Source organism: Serinus canaria, chromosome 18 (genome assembly GCF_022539315.1).
Source record: "Serinus canaria isolate serCan28SL12 chromosome 18, serCan2020, whole genome shotgun sequence".
Lineage (NCBI taxonomy): Eukaryota > Metazoa > Chordata > Aves > Passeriformes > Fringillidae > Serinus > Serinus canaria.
The window spans coordinates 7,162,874-7,180,592 of record NC_066331.1 but is presented as its reverse complement, the minus strand read 5'-3'; the positions used below and the strand labels follow the sequence as shown (position 1 = coordinate 7,180,592).

Below are 17,719 nucleotides of genomic sequence, written 5' to 3'. Positions count from 1 at the left end.
TCTGCAATTTTGCCAGCAGTGTACTTCTTAATATTAGAATTTTTTAATGAATAAATTGCACTCACTCCTTGAGAGCCTTGGAGGAATTTATTTCAGTAGCTTGGGAGGAGAGCACTGCATGTATCTGCCCATTTCTAGATAAAACTGGATCTCAGCAGCTTTTGCTTTTAACTTAGGAATGTTTAAACTGTTTTCATGGGATGCAAGGACATCTAACAAGTTGTCTGCCTGTATTCCTTGGGTTGCTTAGTTGTGTACAGATTCTGCATCAACTCATGCAGGAGAACATGGGAGAATTCTCCCAGGAAAGTGACATTATCAGAGATTATTCAAGAGCTCAACTAGTTTGAGAATGTCACGAACTTCATTGGCATTTTTGGTAGGTATTTAGCCTTGCCTGTGAGTGACTCTTGTAGTCCTTGTAAGTTCTGGAGCAATTAGATTTGAAGGTCACAAAGCCCAGCAGAGCAGCATCCAAGTGTGAGAAAAAATGGGAGTGTGTGATAAAATTCCTGGGAACGGATTCTCAGTTCACTCTTCATGTCTCACTCCCCCGCTGAGTGTCTCTGTTTTACTGAAGGTTTTGCTAAGGAGAGCATAGCTAGGGCACCTGGTGGCTCCCTGCACTGTACGGGCAGTGGGGAGAAATCCCTGTGTCAGCCCCAAGAAATTCCAGTGCTGGACCAGGGCAGCTCCATACAAGGAGAGACAACCATGACACAAAGTAGGAATTAGAGGCTTTTTTAGCACAGACTGAGAGCCCCCAGCTGATGCTCCGAAGGGTACATGGGACAGCTGGGCACAGCTCAGTGTGAGGGACCAGTGCTGTTGAATATTCCTCTGGGGTGCTGAGGATTCAGAGATGTTTCTCTGGTCATCAGAGATGTTCTGCCAGGCACTGCTGAGTGCTTGGGCTGCCTGCACTCTGTCACCACATGTGATGTGTCAGCTCCTGGGCAGTCTGGCTGCAGGGGCCAGCTCAGCATGTGGCTTTGCCATCAGTGAGTGACCTGCTGCAGTTCTCTGTGCAACACACAAACAGCTGGATATCTTCTAGTGAGGGTTTTTATTAACATCAAGTCTTGATTTGTGTTTAAAGCCAACATTGCAGACAGGAGCTTCATTTCCTTGCACAGCCTTTCCACTCCCATCCTCAGGTGCACATGTCCTGTGTCCCCCAGATATGTCCTATGTCCCCCAAAAACCATCTTGCTGTGTATCAAACACACATGTGGCCTGTTACAGACCCTTCTCTGATAATTTCTGCTGTTGAGTGCTGGCCCTGCTAAAACTTCATCTTGTTTCCACTTAAAAATATTTCTCTGACATTCATAAAAACAGGGCTGGGGACAAACAGCTGTATTTGCCTATTGTATCTTCATTCTGATTTGATTCTGAAACCAGCATAAATCCAGCACTTCTGTTATTCTGGAAGGCCAGGCCAGCAAAGTAAAGGGAAGATTTAAAGCCAGTGTGGGATTTGGTTTGTTCTGTTCTGTGGGATTTGGTTTGTTTTGTAGAAGAGATGAAATTAGTAGGGGGCTTATTAGAAGAGTGTCCAGCTAGGCTGTCCCACCTGCCCCAAGCACTTTGCCCTCCTCAAGCATCTCTGTCAAGCCCCACAGCAGAAAACCAGCATGTGGTCCATTGTCGTGTGTTTGGGCTCAATTTCTGAGCTGCAGAGACATGTGTGTGTTTGAACAGCTGGGGAGGACATTTTTCTCTTTTAAACAAAATCTTTTTGCTTTACTCACATTCAATGTGTAGCTTCTTTCCTTTTTTTTTTTTTTTTTCTCGCTGGAAGGGCTGTGGTGATTTATCTTTCCAGTCATGTGTTCTTCTAGTTTCAAAGACTCCTCAGAGCTGGAAGGTGCTCCAGTGGGGAAGATCTCAAGCTTCAAACTATTTGAAGTTTCTGTCAGGGGGCAGAAAGTGGGTGCTCCTAGGTGTTAATTTGCCTCCATAGGAATAAAAGTGAACTCAGCAGGAGCTCCCTGGAAAGTCAGTCCTCCTTAAACCTGCAGGGGTTGAGAGCCCATCAAAACAAAGCCTGCTGTGTAGCTGTGTCCATGTGCTCTGCATGGGGTTTCCTGACTTGCTTCCCAGCCTGCTGATCCGTGTACCTTTGTGTTGCTGAGGTCCATCTTGATCCCTGATGTTCCCTTTGGTAACTCGTTGCCTTTGTGTGCTGCCAGGGTTGCTGTGGAAGTGGTGACCACGATGACTTCAGCTGATGTGATGTGGCAGGATGGCACCGTGGAGACAAACATCCGCTCCAATGAGCTGATCCCTGTCCATCACCTGGACAACAACGAGTTCTGCCCCGGCGATTTTGTGGTGGACAAAAGAGGTATTGGGTGCCAGTGCAATGCTCTTAATTGCAAAGTATTGTTCAGTTTGGATCCCCTAATTTGCTCGCTTGAGGTGGGCACCTGACAGGGACAGCAGTGACTCAGCTGACTTGGTGGGAATGGCAGCAGAGAACCATTATTTACATACCAAAGTTGTACTGTGACAACAGGAAGGATGTGGAAAGAATAAATACCAAGGATCCAAACTAGGATTTTCAATATTTCTGCAGAGCAGGAGTTGCCCACCTTGAAAGGGTCAACAGCTCTGAGCTCTGTCCCAGAGTAAGGGGAGAAACAAACAGCTTACCTTAGACTGTTTTCTCTGTAAGGCTGATTTATCATGACTCTCACGTTTTTTTCATGGAGAGTTTCGGGATCCAGAGGCCTCTTCTTGCATCCCTTTTCTTCACCAAACCAATCGGTGATGCTAGTGAGGGCCACAGAACAAGTTCAAGGAGACTTAAAGCTTTTGGATATGAAATATTGATGATGCCATCTGGCTCTCAGCTCCTTTTCTAGCAAGGGTGGACCCTCAGCAGTGGGGACCAGAAGACACTCAGGTTGGGAAGCAGGAAATCTGGCTTAGCATAAATAGGCTGTTTTATGTGGCCATTTCTGATGAGTAATGTCTGACTGGTCTTCTGGGTTACACGTAGTCTGTGGAAACTAAAGTAACCCGTCAGCTCCAGCTCTACCCTTCTAGTTTGGCAAGAATTCTCACTGTGTAGGAAGAAGTGTTTTTCCTCATGCCATTCACAAGTGGAAGGCTTTAGCCATGAGAGCCCAGGAGCTGACAACCTCAGTCACTGAACAAAGTCTGTGCTCCTTTGCCTAATTTGTCTGTTTTCTTCCCTGCCATTGTGACCAAAAGCTCAGAGCTCCCAGGATCCTGGGTTGTATGGAGTGGTGCAGTCTGGGGACCACATCGGCCGTACCTGTGTGGTGAAGTGGTTCAAGCTGAAACCCAGTGGAGATGATGTGGAGGTAAGTGCAGGAGCCAGTGCCTGCCACAACCAGCTAAGAGAAAGCAGCCACAAAATAACACATGCCTCACAGATAAACACAAATAAGCCTGGAAATCAGCTCTGAATTGGTTGTGTGTCTTTGAGGAAGGGAACAATGCTTATGGGCCTGGGAGATTTAGCTAAGAGGTGATGTCACCTCATATTTGTAGATGCCTGTGAGGTTGCAAAGATCAGGCAGATAATTTACATCCTATGGTATCATCAGGTTCTGGTATGGATGAAGATTTTTGCTGAAGTTGTCACAGACAATTGACTTCCTAAGTTCGCTATAAGAAGTTTGCCTTCCTATGTCTTTGCATGGTTCATAGAAATAGGATCAATCTATTACACATTGTTGTTTGCCTCTGCCAGGTACTATTGCCCATAGTTACCCTAATGCCTTTTTCCTGGGGTTTGTAGGAATGCTGTATGTTCCAGAGTTTTGATAGACTGCAGTCTAGTTGGAGATGAGAGGGGGCCTTGACACTGCTTTGTCTTGGCCTGCCAGGCCACCTTGTCATAACTGAGCAGGGCCCTTCACATGCAGAAGCAGAACATGTGCCTGGCCCAGGGTTATACTTCACTTATTTCTCATAATTCATGAGGTCCTAGCTCTCTTACTCCAGGAGAAATCAAAGGAAAGATGTTTCCCATTAAATGACAAGTTTCTTTGTCATATACTTCCTGTTGCATTGGATAATTTCAAAAGTAAGCTCTTGCCCTTCGGGCCCCAGTGAACTGCTCTGAGAAATCTGGGTGTTCAGAACGGAATAAAGCACTGTGGTTGCACATCTCCTTGTCATGGTGACATGAAACCCTGAGGTAAAAGTGAGGGTGAGCAGATGAGACAGAATATCTGCTTCTTTCATTGTTGTGCCATGATCCACACGCCACTGGATGAGGTGACAAAGAGCGACAGCAGCAGCCCCTTGCAGGCTGAAAAGGGATCAAACAAAGCACAAAATGCTTTGGAGGGCTGAAGGTGTGTTCTGGGGGGCAGTGCAGCCTAGTGGGGCTGATGTGTCTCTGTGTCTCGGTGCAGCTGATCGGGGAGGAGGAGGACGTGAGCGTCTACGACATCGCCGACCACCCCGACTTCCGCTTCCGCACCACCGACATCGTCATCCGCATCGGCAACTCCGACGGAGCCGCGGCCAAGGAGGACGAGGTGGGTCCTGGCCATGCTGCTGAGGCCACAGTGTCACCAGGTGTTGGTGGAGACACTTGGAAAAGTGCATAAGAAAGTGTTAGACGCCACATTGGCATCCTAAATAAACTCCCTAGCTTTCTGATTTTGTATTGGTGTCCCCTGCTGTCATGAGTAACACATCAGAGCTCTCTCTGGTGGAGATGCAACCTTGAAATCCTTTGACCTTGATGACAGTCTGCAGCAGAGCAAGAGTGAAGCTGAGACGAGGACTGAACATATGCCTGAGGGCTTTTCATAGAACTCTTGCTTAGGATTTCAGAGTAACTTGTAATAAAAGGATATTCTGTGGGCTCCTGAGCAACCAAGAGGTGGATTTGTCATGAAACCGATTTCACTTGGCAACAGAAGACCGGGGTTCAGCTGTGACAGAGCTATGTTCATGTTAATTTTGTTGAGCTGATTGATTTTCTTGGGGGAAGAATTAACAATTTATATTACAGACAAAACACCTCTGGAGAGACCTCCAGCTTTTGAGCCTGCTGCCCTAAAAAAGTGTTAAAAGGTGTAGTGTTGCTCTTACAACATGAAACACATCCCAGCCTGCTCAGCTGACCTAAATAACCTGCTGCAGGGCAAGGTGCTCCTTGCCTGCACACCCTGCAAGACTGTGGCTTGTTTGTTCATGCCTGTGCTCTCTCTCTCTGAGGAGCCCTTGGTGCTGAGTGTTGGGGAGCTGAGGGCACCCCACTAGAGGGCACCCCCATTCCATGGAGGACCTATCCCTTGCTGGTTCTGAAAGGCCACTGGTCCTGTCAAAGATCAGGCCCTCCTGCCAGACCAGCTCTCCTGCTCCTTGTGGAGAAGAGTTCTCCCGACCTCCATGGCAGAGTTGTGTGGTTTCTGTTCGTAGGATGCAGGTGTTGCTCTAGGTGGTTCTCCAGCTGGGGAATGTGTCTCTCAAATCCTTCCTGCTCTGCACTGAAGTGCCTGGGGAAGAAGAGGGACTGACAAACCACTCTTGTCTCCACAGCCCTCAGTCGGACAGGTGGCTCGTGTGGATGTCAGCAGCAAGGTGGAAGTGGTGTGGGCTGACAATTCCAAGACTATCATTCTGCCTCAGGTGAGGTCCTGTTCCAGCTCCCAATATCACTGTAACTCTTAGCTGAGTGACAAGATATAGATTTAAATCCTGTGTGTAGAGAGATTCACTGGGTAAGGGACTCTTGCTCTATTAATTGGCGCAGTCCCATATGATAGGGTGACTTCCCAATTCTCACAGAAAAATCCTTTTGTCAGGAGGTCTGAGCAACTAGTTGGTCATAACTGCTCTCTAATCTAGTGATTAGGAAAGCCTGGACAGGTACTTTTTGCTTTCACAAGTGCCTCCCAGCTCTGCCCACAGCCCTGCTCCTGGCATCCAGCACCTGGAGCTTTGCAGAGCTCAGGGATCATTGGTTCTGACTGGAGCCTGGGTTAGTGCATTGCCCAACCAGGACACTGCCAAAAGACAATTGCATGTTCTGTCTCTCTTGTGAAACGTCACCATAGTGGGGTTTTTGCTAAAGAAACTCCTCCAGAAGCTGGGCCAGAGCCACAAATTGTCACCTTAGCTAACCTAGGGATCAGACTCAAATCTTATCCCAGGCAGGGAGGGAAAGGGTTGAATGCAAGCTGAAAAATACAGATACAGCCACGCTGCTAATCCACTGCACCCTGCTGATTTGTCTGGGGTTCTTTTAAGGCTTTTGTTGTTATGTCTTGTACTCATACGTGCTACTCCCCATCCAGTTTTATCCCATGTCTTCTTTCCTTGTTGCCTGGAATGAAGGCAGACAGCCTAAAGATACAAGACAACCTACATCTGTAGAGTCCATTCTGTCACTGACAGAGCAGCCCCTGCCTCCACTGCAGAGATGCCTTAGCAAGTACAATGTACTTGAGCAAGATTCTTTTTTAAACCAAGCAGCTCTGCATTAATTACAGTAGAATAGTCAATGCCTGTACTGTGGCAGTGGACTGGGGCGTACAAAGCAGGCTGCTGTCTCCCTTCCCCGTTGTCACATGTGCTTGGATCACAGGCACAATCAGAGGTCTGATGCCTGCTCCACAAAGGGCTGTTCTCACACTGCAGTGCTGGAGCTCTGCAGCAGCTCCTGCTGTGTCACGCCAGTCCCTTCGATTCTGCTCCTCTGCGTAATTATGGGAGTTAGGGAAATGTCAGGAGCATGAATTATCAGTTGGTAAAACCATGATTTATCAATGCCTGACCGTGTGCCCAGAGACGAGCTGTCTGGGTGCTTTTTCACAGCTCTAAAAATAAAGATGGCATAACAGGCTAATTAACTTTCCAACTCAGATTTGGATTAGCTTTGAGGGCAGTGAGTTTTGATGGCTTTTCATGCCTGCAGTCACTTGGGTTGAACCCAGCTAACCTCTGCTGGCTGCCTGTCTCTGGGTGGCACAGGACTGGCTCAACAGTGCTGGTTCAGTTGAAGGCTTTGACAAGATGACTGAGGGTCCCTGTGCTTTAGCCCCTGAGGTCATGTCTTGCAAGATTAAGAGGATTCTTGGGCTGTCAGTCAAGTATCAGAAGCTTGTGGATAAAATGCTCCCGTCTTGTCACTGCAAACACAGCCCTGTAAAGGTGCTCTTGCTCCTCTGGTTCTGTGTTGGTCCTTAAAGCTGGAGGAGGTCTGTAAACCTCTGCAGAGAGACCTCCTGAGATGTAGCATGTGTAAAAGCAAGTTGTAGGAGGTGAGGCTGGATGGAGTGGGGATCTGTTCAGCCTCTAGTAGTGAGAGGGAAGAGAGCATTTTATGTAAGAGCTTATTCAGCAACTTGGGTGAGGCTCCATTGTCCCAGCTGAATTTTAAGCAGTAGCCACATATAACAGCTAAAGCAGCCTAGCAAGGCTTTGTTGGCAAGTATTGTGTGCCACAGGAGAGGGGAGCTGCTACAGGAATGTGTTCCTGGTTCCAGCATTGTCTCTGTGGAAGGACAGAGTGTGGAGGCAGCCAAACCAGGGCTCTGTGCCAACACAGTTGCTGGTGCAGAAGCAGGATCAGAAATACCAACTCCTCACATGATACCAAATACCTTCTGAGCTCTGTGTTCTGAAACCCTGGGGCATCCAGGGAGCTGTGGGGGGAACTGCCTGCTCTCCAGGGCTGGATCCCAGACACTGGGAGGACTGCAGCCTGTCTAGAACTTGCCCTAGTTTTACCCCCAATGCCACAGTTGGAAAAGTGGAGGATGGGACTGTGTGGTTTCATAATCTGTGCCAGTATAGATGGAACGGGTTTAAACAGCCCAAGCAATTCCAAATGGAAACTCCTTTTGCTTACTTTTCAAAACAACTAAAATTGTGCTTCGGCCTAAGTCTCATGGAACTCTGTTCTCCTTTAGCACTTGTACAATATTGAATCGGAAATTGAGGAGTCAGACTATGATTCTGTTGATGGCAGCACCAGTGGGGCATCCTCAGAGTGGGAGGATGAAAGTGACAGCTGGGAGACAGATAATGGCCTCATGGAAGACGACCACCCAAAAATTGAGGACTTTGAGCCTGAGGAACCAGCAGCAGAGGAGGTTAAAAAAGTAGAAGAACAAGTCCAAGGAGCTGTGGCTATGGCAGTTGCAGATCTTGCCACAGAAAAAGGTGGCAAGGATGGAGCCCCAAAGAGCTTCCGGGAACTAAAGGAGGCCATCAAGATCTTGGAAAGCCTGAAAAATATGACTGTGGAGCAGCTGCTGACAGGCTCTCCCACCTCCCCAACTGTGGAACTGGAAAAACCCACTCGAGAGAAGAAGTTCTTGGATGATATTAAAAAGCTGCAGGAAAATCTAAAGAAGACCTTGGATAATGTGGCTATTGCTGAGGAGGAAAAGATGGAAGCCATGGTAGAGACGGAGAAGAAGGAAGAAAAAGCAGAGGCACAGACACCAGTGAGGTCAGAGTGGCCCAGTGAGACACCAGTGCTCTGCCAGCAGAGTGGAGGGAAGCCTGGAGTCACCTTCACCAGTGCCAAGGGAGAAGTGTTCTCTGTGCTGGAGTATGCTCCAGGTGAGTGTGGGATACTTGGTCCTTCACTGCTCTCCTGAAGTGTTTCTTGATCCAAAACCTTTGCCTCAAACCTTTTAGATTCTATATCCTCTCTTCTTAGTCCTTTTCATAGCCCATTAACTAGAGAAGAGAAATTAAGCCAACTTCTGTAGCACGGTGTTCTGGGACCTAAGCATGGCTTTTAGATAGCATCTCTAGGCACTCTTGCACCTTCCCAAGTCTCAGAAGTGTGCTTCCCTCTTTCCCAGGGTGGTGATTAACATTGGAGGGCTGCAGACACTAAAGGGCTGCAACATCTATTGCTTTGCATTGCAGACATTTCCTTGCAAGTTGCAGGGTTTGTTCAGGCTTTTTTTTCAAGGCTGAATTGGTTGAGAAGCAGAGCAAAACCAGCTGATGTTCTTGTGCTGGGTGTCCTTGGTGAGTGGGTGTTCTTATTCACTGGCACCAGTGTTAGTGGCCAGGAATGAAAAAGAGCATCTGGCTGTGTGGAACACTGGTGACAGGGAGCCCAGGGTGGGGAAGGAGCACCCTGTTGTGAAGCTGCAGGTGTGGGCAAGGGGAAGTGGGGAGCTGTGTTATGTTTGGCAGGGCCATTGTTCTGTGGGATTGTCCCAGCTGTGGGACAAGTTTCCTTGCTGGGCCACAGGAGACAGTGTCGTGTGGGACAGTGAGAACAGGAGATGCAGGTTGTGGTTGCTGTACTGTGTGGGAAATCATCTCTCCTGCCTTCTGGCTTAGCAGCAAAGCAAGTTAACTCCTCTCTTCCACATGATGCATATTACACATGGGTAGATTTGCCTTCATGAGGAACCTGTGGCAGTTTCCAAAGGCAGGCCATAATTGTTGTCTTCTTTGTCCCACAGATTCCCATGCCTTCAAGAAAATGGAGTTCCAGCCCCCAGAAGCCAAGAAGTTCTTCAGCACCGTGCGGAAGGAGATGGCTCTGCTGGCCACCTCCCTGCCCGATGGCATCATGGTGAAAACCTTCGAGGATCGAATGGCAAGTGCCTGCTCTCAGATGCCTCTGTGGTAGTGCTGGGCTCAGCATCTGGATCCCTGTCTTTGGAATTCCCTGCTTAGCCCTAATCCTTTGCATTAGAGCGGCAGGAATGTGTGCATCATGTGAAACAGGGCTGTAATTACCCAAAATGGCTGCTTTTGCATTCCCTGAGCCAGGGTGGCAACAAAGGAGCTGCTGATTGCAGGGAGCCTGTTCTGGGTGCAGAGTGGGAAGACAGCCAGCAAGGGGCTGTGTCAGCAGGGAGTAAATTTGGGATTTTTGGCCCTCCTCAAAGCCCTGTTTCAGATGCAAAGGTTCGCTTTGCTCTCAGGGTGCAAGTTCTGGCAGGGGAAGGTGCCCTGAGATGTGTTGCTTAAGCTGACACTTGAAAGGGCCAAGTCAATCACATCCCCGCTCTTCCTTCCTGTAAATACAGCTCTGCCAGGGTAAGAGGGTGTTTCCCAGTGCCTGACCTCCTGCCTCTCCCCACAGGATCTCTTCTCAGCCCTTATCAAAGGGCCCACACGCACACCCTATGAAGATGGCCTCTTCCTCTTCGACATCCAGCTCCCCAACATCTACCCCGCTGTCCCGCCTCTCTTCCGCTACCTCTCCCAGTGCAGTGGGAGGCTGAATCCCAACCTGTATGACAATGGCAAAGTCTGTGTCAGCCTCCTGGGGACCTGGATAGGCAAGGTAATGCTGTGCTCCACTTGTCCCTGGGGAGCAGGGCTTCTGCTGGGCTGCTTTTCCTACCAGACCTGGGTGACTTCTCTCTTGGGTGGTCTTTGAGCTGGGGTTGGCCTGGGCTTTGGGCACTGGTTTAGGTGTCTGGAGCAGATAACTGGTGTAGTTTCGCTTTTTCTGGATCTGTATTTGGCTCAACTGTCTCTCCTCAATGAGAAGTCTGTGGTCAGTCCAGCCATAGCAGAGATGCCAACACAGCATGGGGTGTGCCTTTGGGTTAGGGCTCTGTCTTCCACACTGTGGACAAGTCATGTAGCATGGTACAAAGTGCAGCTGGAGACTTGGAATAAGCAGGGAAATAGGTTTTGAGCAGGACAGGGCAGCTGAGAAGGGGCTGGAACTGATGGCTGGTGTGTAAGGTTACACAGTTCCAGACAGAATTGGCCTGGGGTGGGGGGTGTGCTGGTAAAAAAATAACGGAGAGCTGTGTTGTTGAGATGGGACACCAGCACATCACGTGCTCGTGGAGTCAGTTCCTTGTTCGTGCCATGAGCCACAGGATGTCAGCAACAGGAATGCAGAGCAACTGCAGCCTCACTTCATCTGACAATAGTCACAGAGCAAACTGATGGTGCTTCAGCCCTTTAACATATTTGTGTTTGCATTTCAGGGGACAGAAAGGTGGACCAGTAAATCCAGTCTCCTTCAAGTACTCATCTCCATCCAAGGTAAATGCTCCTGCCAAGCCTGTGGGGCAGGAAAAGGCAGAGGGAGGAAGGGATGTTGGTTTATGGTGGGCACATGGTTGGGGTCTGCCACCACAGTTGGGTTAGAGCTGCCTTTTGGTCTCACCTTGCTGGACAAAGCAGTGTCCTTATCTCTCTGATTAAGCAGTGGAAGCAGGTGCCAGCTTTTCTCATGCCCAGAGTTCTGGCTGCATCCCAGGGCTCTGACACAATGCTTTCCCTTTTCTCACTGCAGCAGCCAAGCAGAGTTGTCTGCTTGTTACTCAGAGCTGACAGAGGTGAGCCACCGTGTCCTCAGCCTGTTACCAAAGTTAGTTGAAGTTGCCAAACTGGGCCTCGTTTGCAGGACTTTTTTTATCCCCACTGAGTCACCCGCCCATCCTACTTGGGACATGTTTTGCACATGATGCTGGTGTTTATGTTCCTACCAAAGCAGAGAATAATCAGGGGTGTGCCTAGACGAGCCCCAGGGCTTCCTGCTATGGGGCTTTGCTCTGCCCCATCCAGTTTGGGAGCAGACACACTAAATCACATAAATTCCTCCTGGGTGACTTTCTGTGCAGGGAGCTCAGGCATGTGATGAGAAACCTTTCACACAGAGCAAGGGTTACTGGTGACTGCTGGCCGCTCCTGCTCCTCTGAACTCCCACAGTGCACCTGTATCCTCCTGTGGGGGAAGGATACCACAATAAAAGCTTTTTCTTGCTTCCAAAGCCAAGGATCCAAATTTAGAAAATGAAATACTAAATGTTTTACTGGAGCAACTTGGTGTTAGGGGAAGAATCTCCTCTCCTGCTGCCTGGGTTTTGAGAGACACATGATCTCCCCAGCTCTAATGCAACTTGTGGCAGGCTGCCAGCAGCCTGGCAGTGCTGGGTCTATTGCTACATACCTGTAATTTCATTAGACCAGAAGTAAGCAGGAGAAATCTTGGTAAAGGTGGCTTGTCACAGTCTTCTGTGTCTCAGAACTGCAATGTCTGGTGGGACTCTGCTGGATAGAGCAGAACCTGGACAGCTCAAATCCTGCTGATGAAGTCTGGCCTTTGTTCTCGTTTAGAAGAGGAGGAAAATAAAAGCTTTTGTTGTGTTTGTGGGGTTTTCTGCAGGAGGGAAGTGAAAGGAGCTGTGAAACCTCTCCCTTCCTGCCCTTTTGAACTCCTCTGCTGTTGTGTGCCCTCTGCATTGTGCTGGCAGAGGGCTGTTCTTGCCAGCCAAGGAACGTGGATGCCACTCCCTGCAGAGTCTGAGGTCCCTACCACATCACACTATGCTCCCCTTGCAACACCAGACCTTTGCATCCTGCAGCTGCTGGGGGTTCAGCCTGGCCTGCGTTTGACGCTCTTGGCAGGAGCAGACTGGCAGGGGATGGCGATGATGTTCCTGCCTTAACCCCTCGGTGTCCGTTCTCCCGGCAGGTCTCATCCTGGTGAACGAGCCCTACTACAATGAGGCGGGCTTCGACAGCGACCGGGGGCTGCAGGAGGGTTACGAGAACAGCCGCTGCTACAACGAGATGACGCTGATCCGCGTGGTGCAGTCCATGATGCAGCTGCTGCGCCGGCCCGTGGAGGTCTTTGAGCATGAGATCCGGGAGCATTTCCGCTGCAACGGCTGGCGCCTGGTGTCCCGCATCGAGTCCTGGCTGGAGACCAACGAGCTGGTGGAGCGCAGCCACGAACAGGCCAACGGGGCGGATTCTGCCTCCCTCCTGTGCGCCGAGAGCCCCGGGGACACGGCAGGGGCGCTGGCCGAGGGCAGCTCGGAGCAGGGGGGGGCTGCCGAACTGTCCGACTCGGCGCTGGACGCGAAGGAGGAGCTGGACGAGTCAGAGTTCCCGAGCGCGACGCCCAACGCCGGCGACCTCCAACAGTACTCAGACTCGGAGAGCACAGGCCAAGCCAGGGGGGACCTGGCCAGAGACCGAACGGACGAGGGGAAGGCTGCCCAGGACTCTGCCTCGCAGCCCAGCGTGAAACCAAAGAAAAGGAGAAAGAGCTACAGGAGTTTCCTGCCGGAGAAGAGCGGTTACCCTGATATCGGGTTTCCCCTCTTCCCTTTGTCCAAGGGGTTCATTAAAAGCATCCGCGGTGTCTTGCAGCAGTACCGGGCTGCCTTAGCAGGGGCCAACATCCCAGAGTGGACAGAGGACAAATAAACCATCAGGTTAGGGACAGGCAGGTGCAGGGGAGAAGGGAAAGCAGCAGAAAGTAAATTGGCAAATGGTGTTATCAATCAACTGGCTTCTCCTTCCAGCTTTTCTTCCTCAGCTTGGTTTGTTCCAAAGAAGGTGGTAGGCCTGACTGCTCCTCTGAGGAAAGGTTGTTTAAGCATGAGTAACTCTTTTCCCCCAACCCCTCTTCCTTCCCCCTGTCCCATGTACGTGCTCTTCTTGCAAGTTTGACCCTGCAATGGTAAGATTTGAGACCTGCACAGAAGCAGTCTTGCAGCCACGTTCCCTCTGCACTTTCATCTTGGGGCACCTTTCCACACAAGGACTCTTCCCACCCAGCGCTACACCCAGCAGTTTGTTCTGGTGGGGTTCCAGCCAGGAGAAGGGATTGCTGTAGTTTCTGAAAATGAAGGGCAATGCCCTCCCAGTCTGTTATTTTTCTCAGCGTTCCCATGGGTTCTGTGAAGTCTACCCCAGCTTATCTGTACTTAGACATTGGATTGTGTTTGCATTGGAGTTGTCTACACCATGCGGAGTTGCTCTAGTCTTAGTTGTTCACCCATAGCTACAAGGTTCTTCCAGTTGGGATTGGTAGGCAGGGCCAGAGCTCTGCACTGGCACTTGTGCTGCCCTGGGAGTGCTGCAGACTTTCCACGCAGTTCTGCAACTTCCAGGTCAGTCTCCTGGAGGCAAGTCTAGCCACCCCCACTTCTTTTTCTCCAGAGTGAGGCAAACTTCCCTTTCCCCCCCACCATGCATGCCTGTCTTCTAGAAATACATGGGATTCAGGGTTCTGCCCTTGTTACTTGCTTAGGTATCTTTAGTTCCCAGCCATCCTAGCTGTCACACAGCACTACACCCAGCCTGGATCCCGGCCTCACCCAGGCATGCACCAGCAAGTGACCCTGGGGCCTGTTGTAGATCTGGATGAGCCTGGTGTGGCTGCTATTCCCTCATCCTGCTGCATATGGGTGTTCAGGAGCCACAGGAGCCAGGGTCACCCCAGGGAAGCCGTGTCATGGCGAGGCCCTGTTGTGGCAGCACCAGTTTGTGCTGGTTCCTGTGCTGTTACAGCAGCTGCTTTGGGCTGTTATCAGCTCCTTCCCTTGCCAGCTGTTTCCCATGGTGGCCTGGTTGTGGCCAGCAGCACTCTGGGCACAGCACCTCCCATCCCTAGTCCCAGCCATGGTGCTGCTGGACACTCAAGGAAACACCTGGTGATGGCAGCCTGTGTTTCACAGCCTGAGCTGGTGAGCATGAGCACTTTGAAGCAGTGTTTTGCCAGAGTCCCCTGGTCAGGTCCCCTTCCTGAGGCCTGTGGTCCAGCCTGCACACACCTTCACTTGGAGCTGGGCAGTCACACTCCAGCCCTCCTGCCTTTGCCCAGTGCTCAGGCACTGGAGAGGCACCCTGGGAGCATCCATGGGGAGCACGATCTGTCAGGGAGAGTCCTTCCAGCTGCACAGCGAGGCAGCGGTGCCAGGCTGCCCAGAGAGCAGTCAGGCTGAGCAGATGGCTCTGCCAGAGGTAAGGATGGAGCCAAAGCTCTCTTTTGCTCTTGCTCACTGTGGCTGCAGTTATAAACGGAGATCACCGGGAGGATCCCAACATGTTGGTGCAGTGCTTCTTTCTACCAGAAACACCAAGGGCTGCAACCAATAGCCCAAATCCACCCCTCTCCCTCCTCACCCCCCAGCTCCCTGTGCTTTCCTGCTGCCCCCATGATGCTCCTGAGCCAGGGGCTGGCTGCACAAAGCCCTTCTCATGTCCCCATCCACCACTGGGATTTTGGAAGACACATCCTTCTGGTGCTCCAGGGGATGCAGGGTTTGGCTGTGATGAAGACCTGGGCTGCAGATACCTCCAGACTGCTCTGTGAGTGCATCATCTGCAGCAGCTGCAGCCCTGCTCCAGGAGCCCTCCCTGGCAGGGGGGAAGTTAGGCAGGTGCTGAGCTGCGGGGCAGAGACGTGCTGGGAGCCGTGGGCGGGGCAGGGCAGGCCGGAGCTGTAACCACGGCCAGGAGTGAATGGATCCCTTTGAGCAGAGCACTGAGTGTCTCGGAGGGCTGGGGCAAGAGGGGAGGCCACTGCTCCAGGGCAGAGGAAGAACAGGCTGATCCCAGGCAGAACCAGGTTAGTGATCCAGACACTGACACCCTCTGTCCCCAGAGCTGGGCTGTGGTTGCCCCATGGCCCCCCCACAGGAACAAGGAGGGAGGGAGAAACCCACTGGGGATGGAGGAGCTGTTGAAGTTCCCCTTTTCCCCTCCTTTACTCTGCAGCTCTCATCTCACGGGGCAGGCTCCATGCCCTCCCTTTTGCCCAAAAAGTCTTTGATCCTACACAAGAGCTTTTGCACAGGCTGGGCTCCCTCTGAGGAGGTGGATGTTGGCCTTCTGGAAGGGGACACTGCTCCCCTCGGCACCGCTCGCTCTCTGCAGCTGTCCCAAACCCAAGCGTGCACAGAGGTTTACAAATTTTCTAAAGCTTTTGATAATGTGAAGCTCCTGGGTGATGAGGTTGGTGGTGAGCACACTGCAGCTATGTAATTTTTTGTGTATGTATGTAATATTTAAGGGTAACAAAATTTAAAAGGCTAAAACCTTAAAAAAAAAAAATCTAAAAACACACAAAAAAAGCCAAAGCATGATGCATATTGTTAGCCTTAAAACTGGCTACACGACTGTGTGATGTACAAATGAGAGCAGCCTGTAACTGTTTTAAGTGCTGGGGAGGGGGAAGAAGCATTACAAAATCAGTTTGTAGCCTTGATTCTGTACAGTATTTAATGAATAAAAAAAACAAACCTGACTATTGAGGCCATGCTTAGAGGTGTGTCGTTCACGTGCAGATGTGGATGCTTGGTTGCTTATATGTATAAAGTGCTGTGTGACCATTAAAACTTTTTTTACCTGCAGATTTTTTTTGTTTGGCTAACCAAGGTGTAATAAAGGAGGGAAGATGACTTGCCATTAAATTTTGCCTCTGTGAGTAGATCTGTGAGTTGTCTCTTTCTTTCCCCCACCACCCCCTGCTACTGTCCTGGCACTTGCCCCTCTCCAGCTCATCCCTGTGCCAGCCTTGGGGTCCTGCTGGCTGAAGCCAAGGCCGGTGAGTCCAGAGGGATCCAGGCAGGTCTGGCAGGGAGGGGCTGCCTCTGTGGCTCTCCATAAACTCTTCCTCAAGACCCTGATGTACAGAGGGCATCTGTCAGGCTGGGATTTTTTGTTTTCTGTGGCACTTGCTGGTGCTTGTGGGTGGCTCAGTGCGTGCCCCAGCACAGTTTCTGGTGGCCGCGGTGCTCATGGCCAGACTCAGGTAGACCCTGGGAGCTCTGCCCTGCCCCTCACCTCAGCACACAGGTACGCCTGTGATGGATGGGGCTGGACACAGCCGTGTCCGGTACCTGCCGGCTGCAGCTGCACTCTGGAGCAGTGATGTGGAGTCGGGAGTCCTGATTTACATTTTGTCCCCCTGGGTGTCCTCCCTGCAGGAGCAGCTCGAGGTGCCAGTGCCCGACCCGAGCAGTGTCTCGGTGTGCTGGCGTTGATCGCAGCACCCTCTGTCCCCTCCCTCGGTCCGGGCAGCGAGGGGCTGTGCGGGAGGAGGGCCTGGGGCTCCCCGCCAGGAGCTCGTTGCTGACGTCCAGCAGGTTTTGGAAGCAGATGGGTGATGGCAGAGCTGCTCAGCGAAACCCGCGAAAGGGAGGGAGGGCAAGGGCGATCCCGGCCAACCTGCTGCTGAGAGCCACACGGGATCCCGGGAGGAGCCTGCGGGAGCCTTTCAGGGGCTGTGAGCCTGAACGGCTCCGCTCTGCTGCTCCGTGCGCGGTGACAGAGACAGCGAGAGCTCTGAGCGCATCCCCTGCCATGGGCTCTGTCTCCAGCAGCTCAGCAGGGCTAGAGAGTTATTACTCAGCCTGTTTTTTACACCTGGCCCGATGCCACGGGGGAAATAACTTCATTTTGGGAGGTGGTTCCCAGCTGCTGCCTGCCCTGCTGGCTCAGGAACAAGGCTCCTCTCCATGAGCAAGTGAGGCCATGGGGGGAAGACAATCGTGCTCTTCTTTCCCGGATCTGCCATCCTAATTGCATAGTTTGCAGTTGAATAAATGCAAACAGCCATCACTGTTTACTCTTCTGCTTTGTACTTGAGCGCTGAAAATGAGGTTTAATTACTGCAATTTTATATCAAAGAGGCTGAGTAATCCCCCCTAGGCAAGCCCCAGGTCAGGGACCTGTAGCAGGGCTCCAGCTGGCCCCGGGCAGCCCGAGAAAAGGGATGAGAGGGTCCCCCAAAAGGCCCCTGCTGCAGGCAGAAAGCCACACGACCCCTCCTTGAACCTCTTCCATGAGTCCTTCCCTGCTGTCGCTCAGAGGTACCGAACTTTCCCCAGGATGTCCCCAAGTGTCACTGCAGGGCTGAGCTCCCTGCATACAATCAACCCCAGCATGAGGCTGAGCAGGGAGGCATCGGTGCACCCCAAAAATGGGGGTGGTAGCAGCAATGCCCTGTGTCCTGCATCCTCAGCACCTCCCTGGG

General features: G+C 51.3%; 1 protein-coding gene across 1 annotated transcript in view; it reads left to right on the top strand.

Moving 5' to 3' along the window:
• The window catches only part of UBE2O (ubiquitin conjugating enzyme E2 O), a 62,454-nt gene extending 46,283 nt beyond the window's left edge, over positions 1–16,171 (top strand). The window contains exons 10-18 of the mRNA XM_009094471.4: positions 2,196–2,350; positions 3,223–3,335; positions 4,398–4,523; positions 5,536–5,625; positions 7,911–8,568; positions 9,435–9,571; positions 10,064–10,267; positions 10,929–10,986; positions 12,422–16,171. Of these exons, the coding sequence (XP_009092719.2) occupies positions 2,196–2,350; positions 3,223–3,335; positions 4,398–4,523; positions 5,536–5,625; positions 7,911–8,568; positions 9,435–9,571; positions 10,064–10,267; positions 10,929–10,986; positions 12,422–13,161 (2,281 nt within the window). The 3' untranslated portion in view covers positions 13,162–16,171. The remainder of the gene's footprint in view (positions 1–2,195; positions 2,351–3,222; positions 3,336–4,397; positions 4,524–5,535; positions 5,626–7,910; positions 8,569–9,434; positions 9,572–10,063; positions 10,268–10,928; positions 10,987–12,421) is intronic.
• The last annotated feature ends 1,548 nt before the right edge of the window (positions 16,172–17,719 follow it).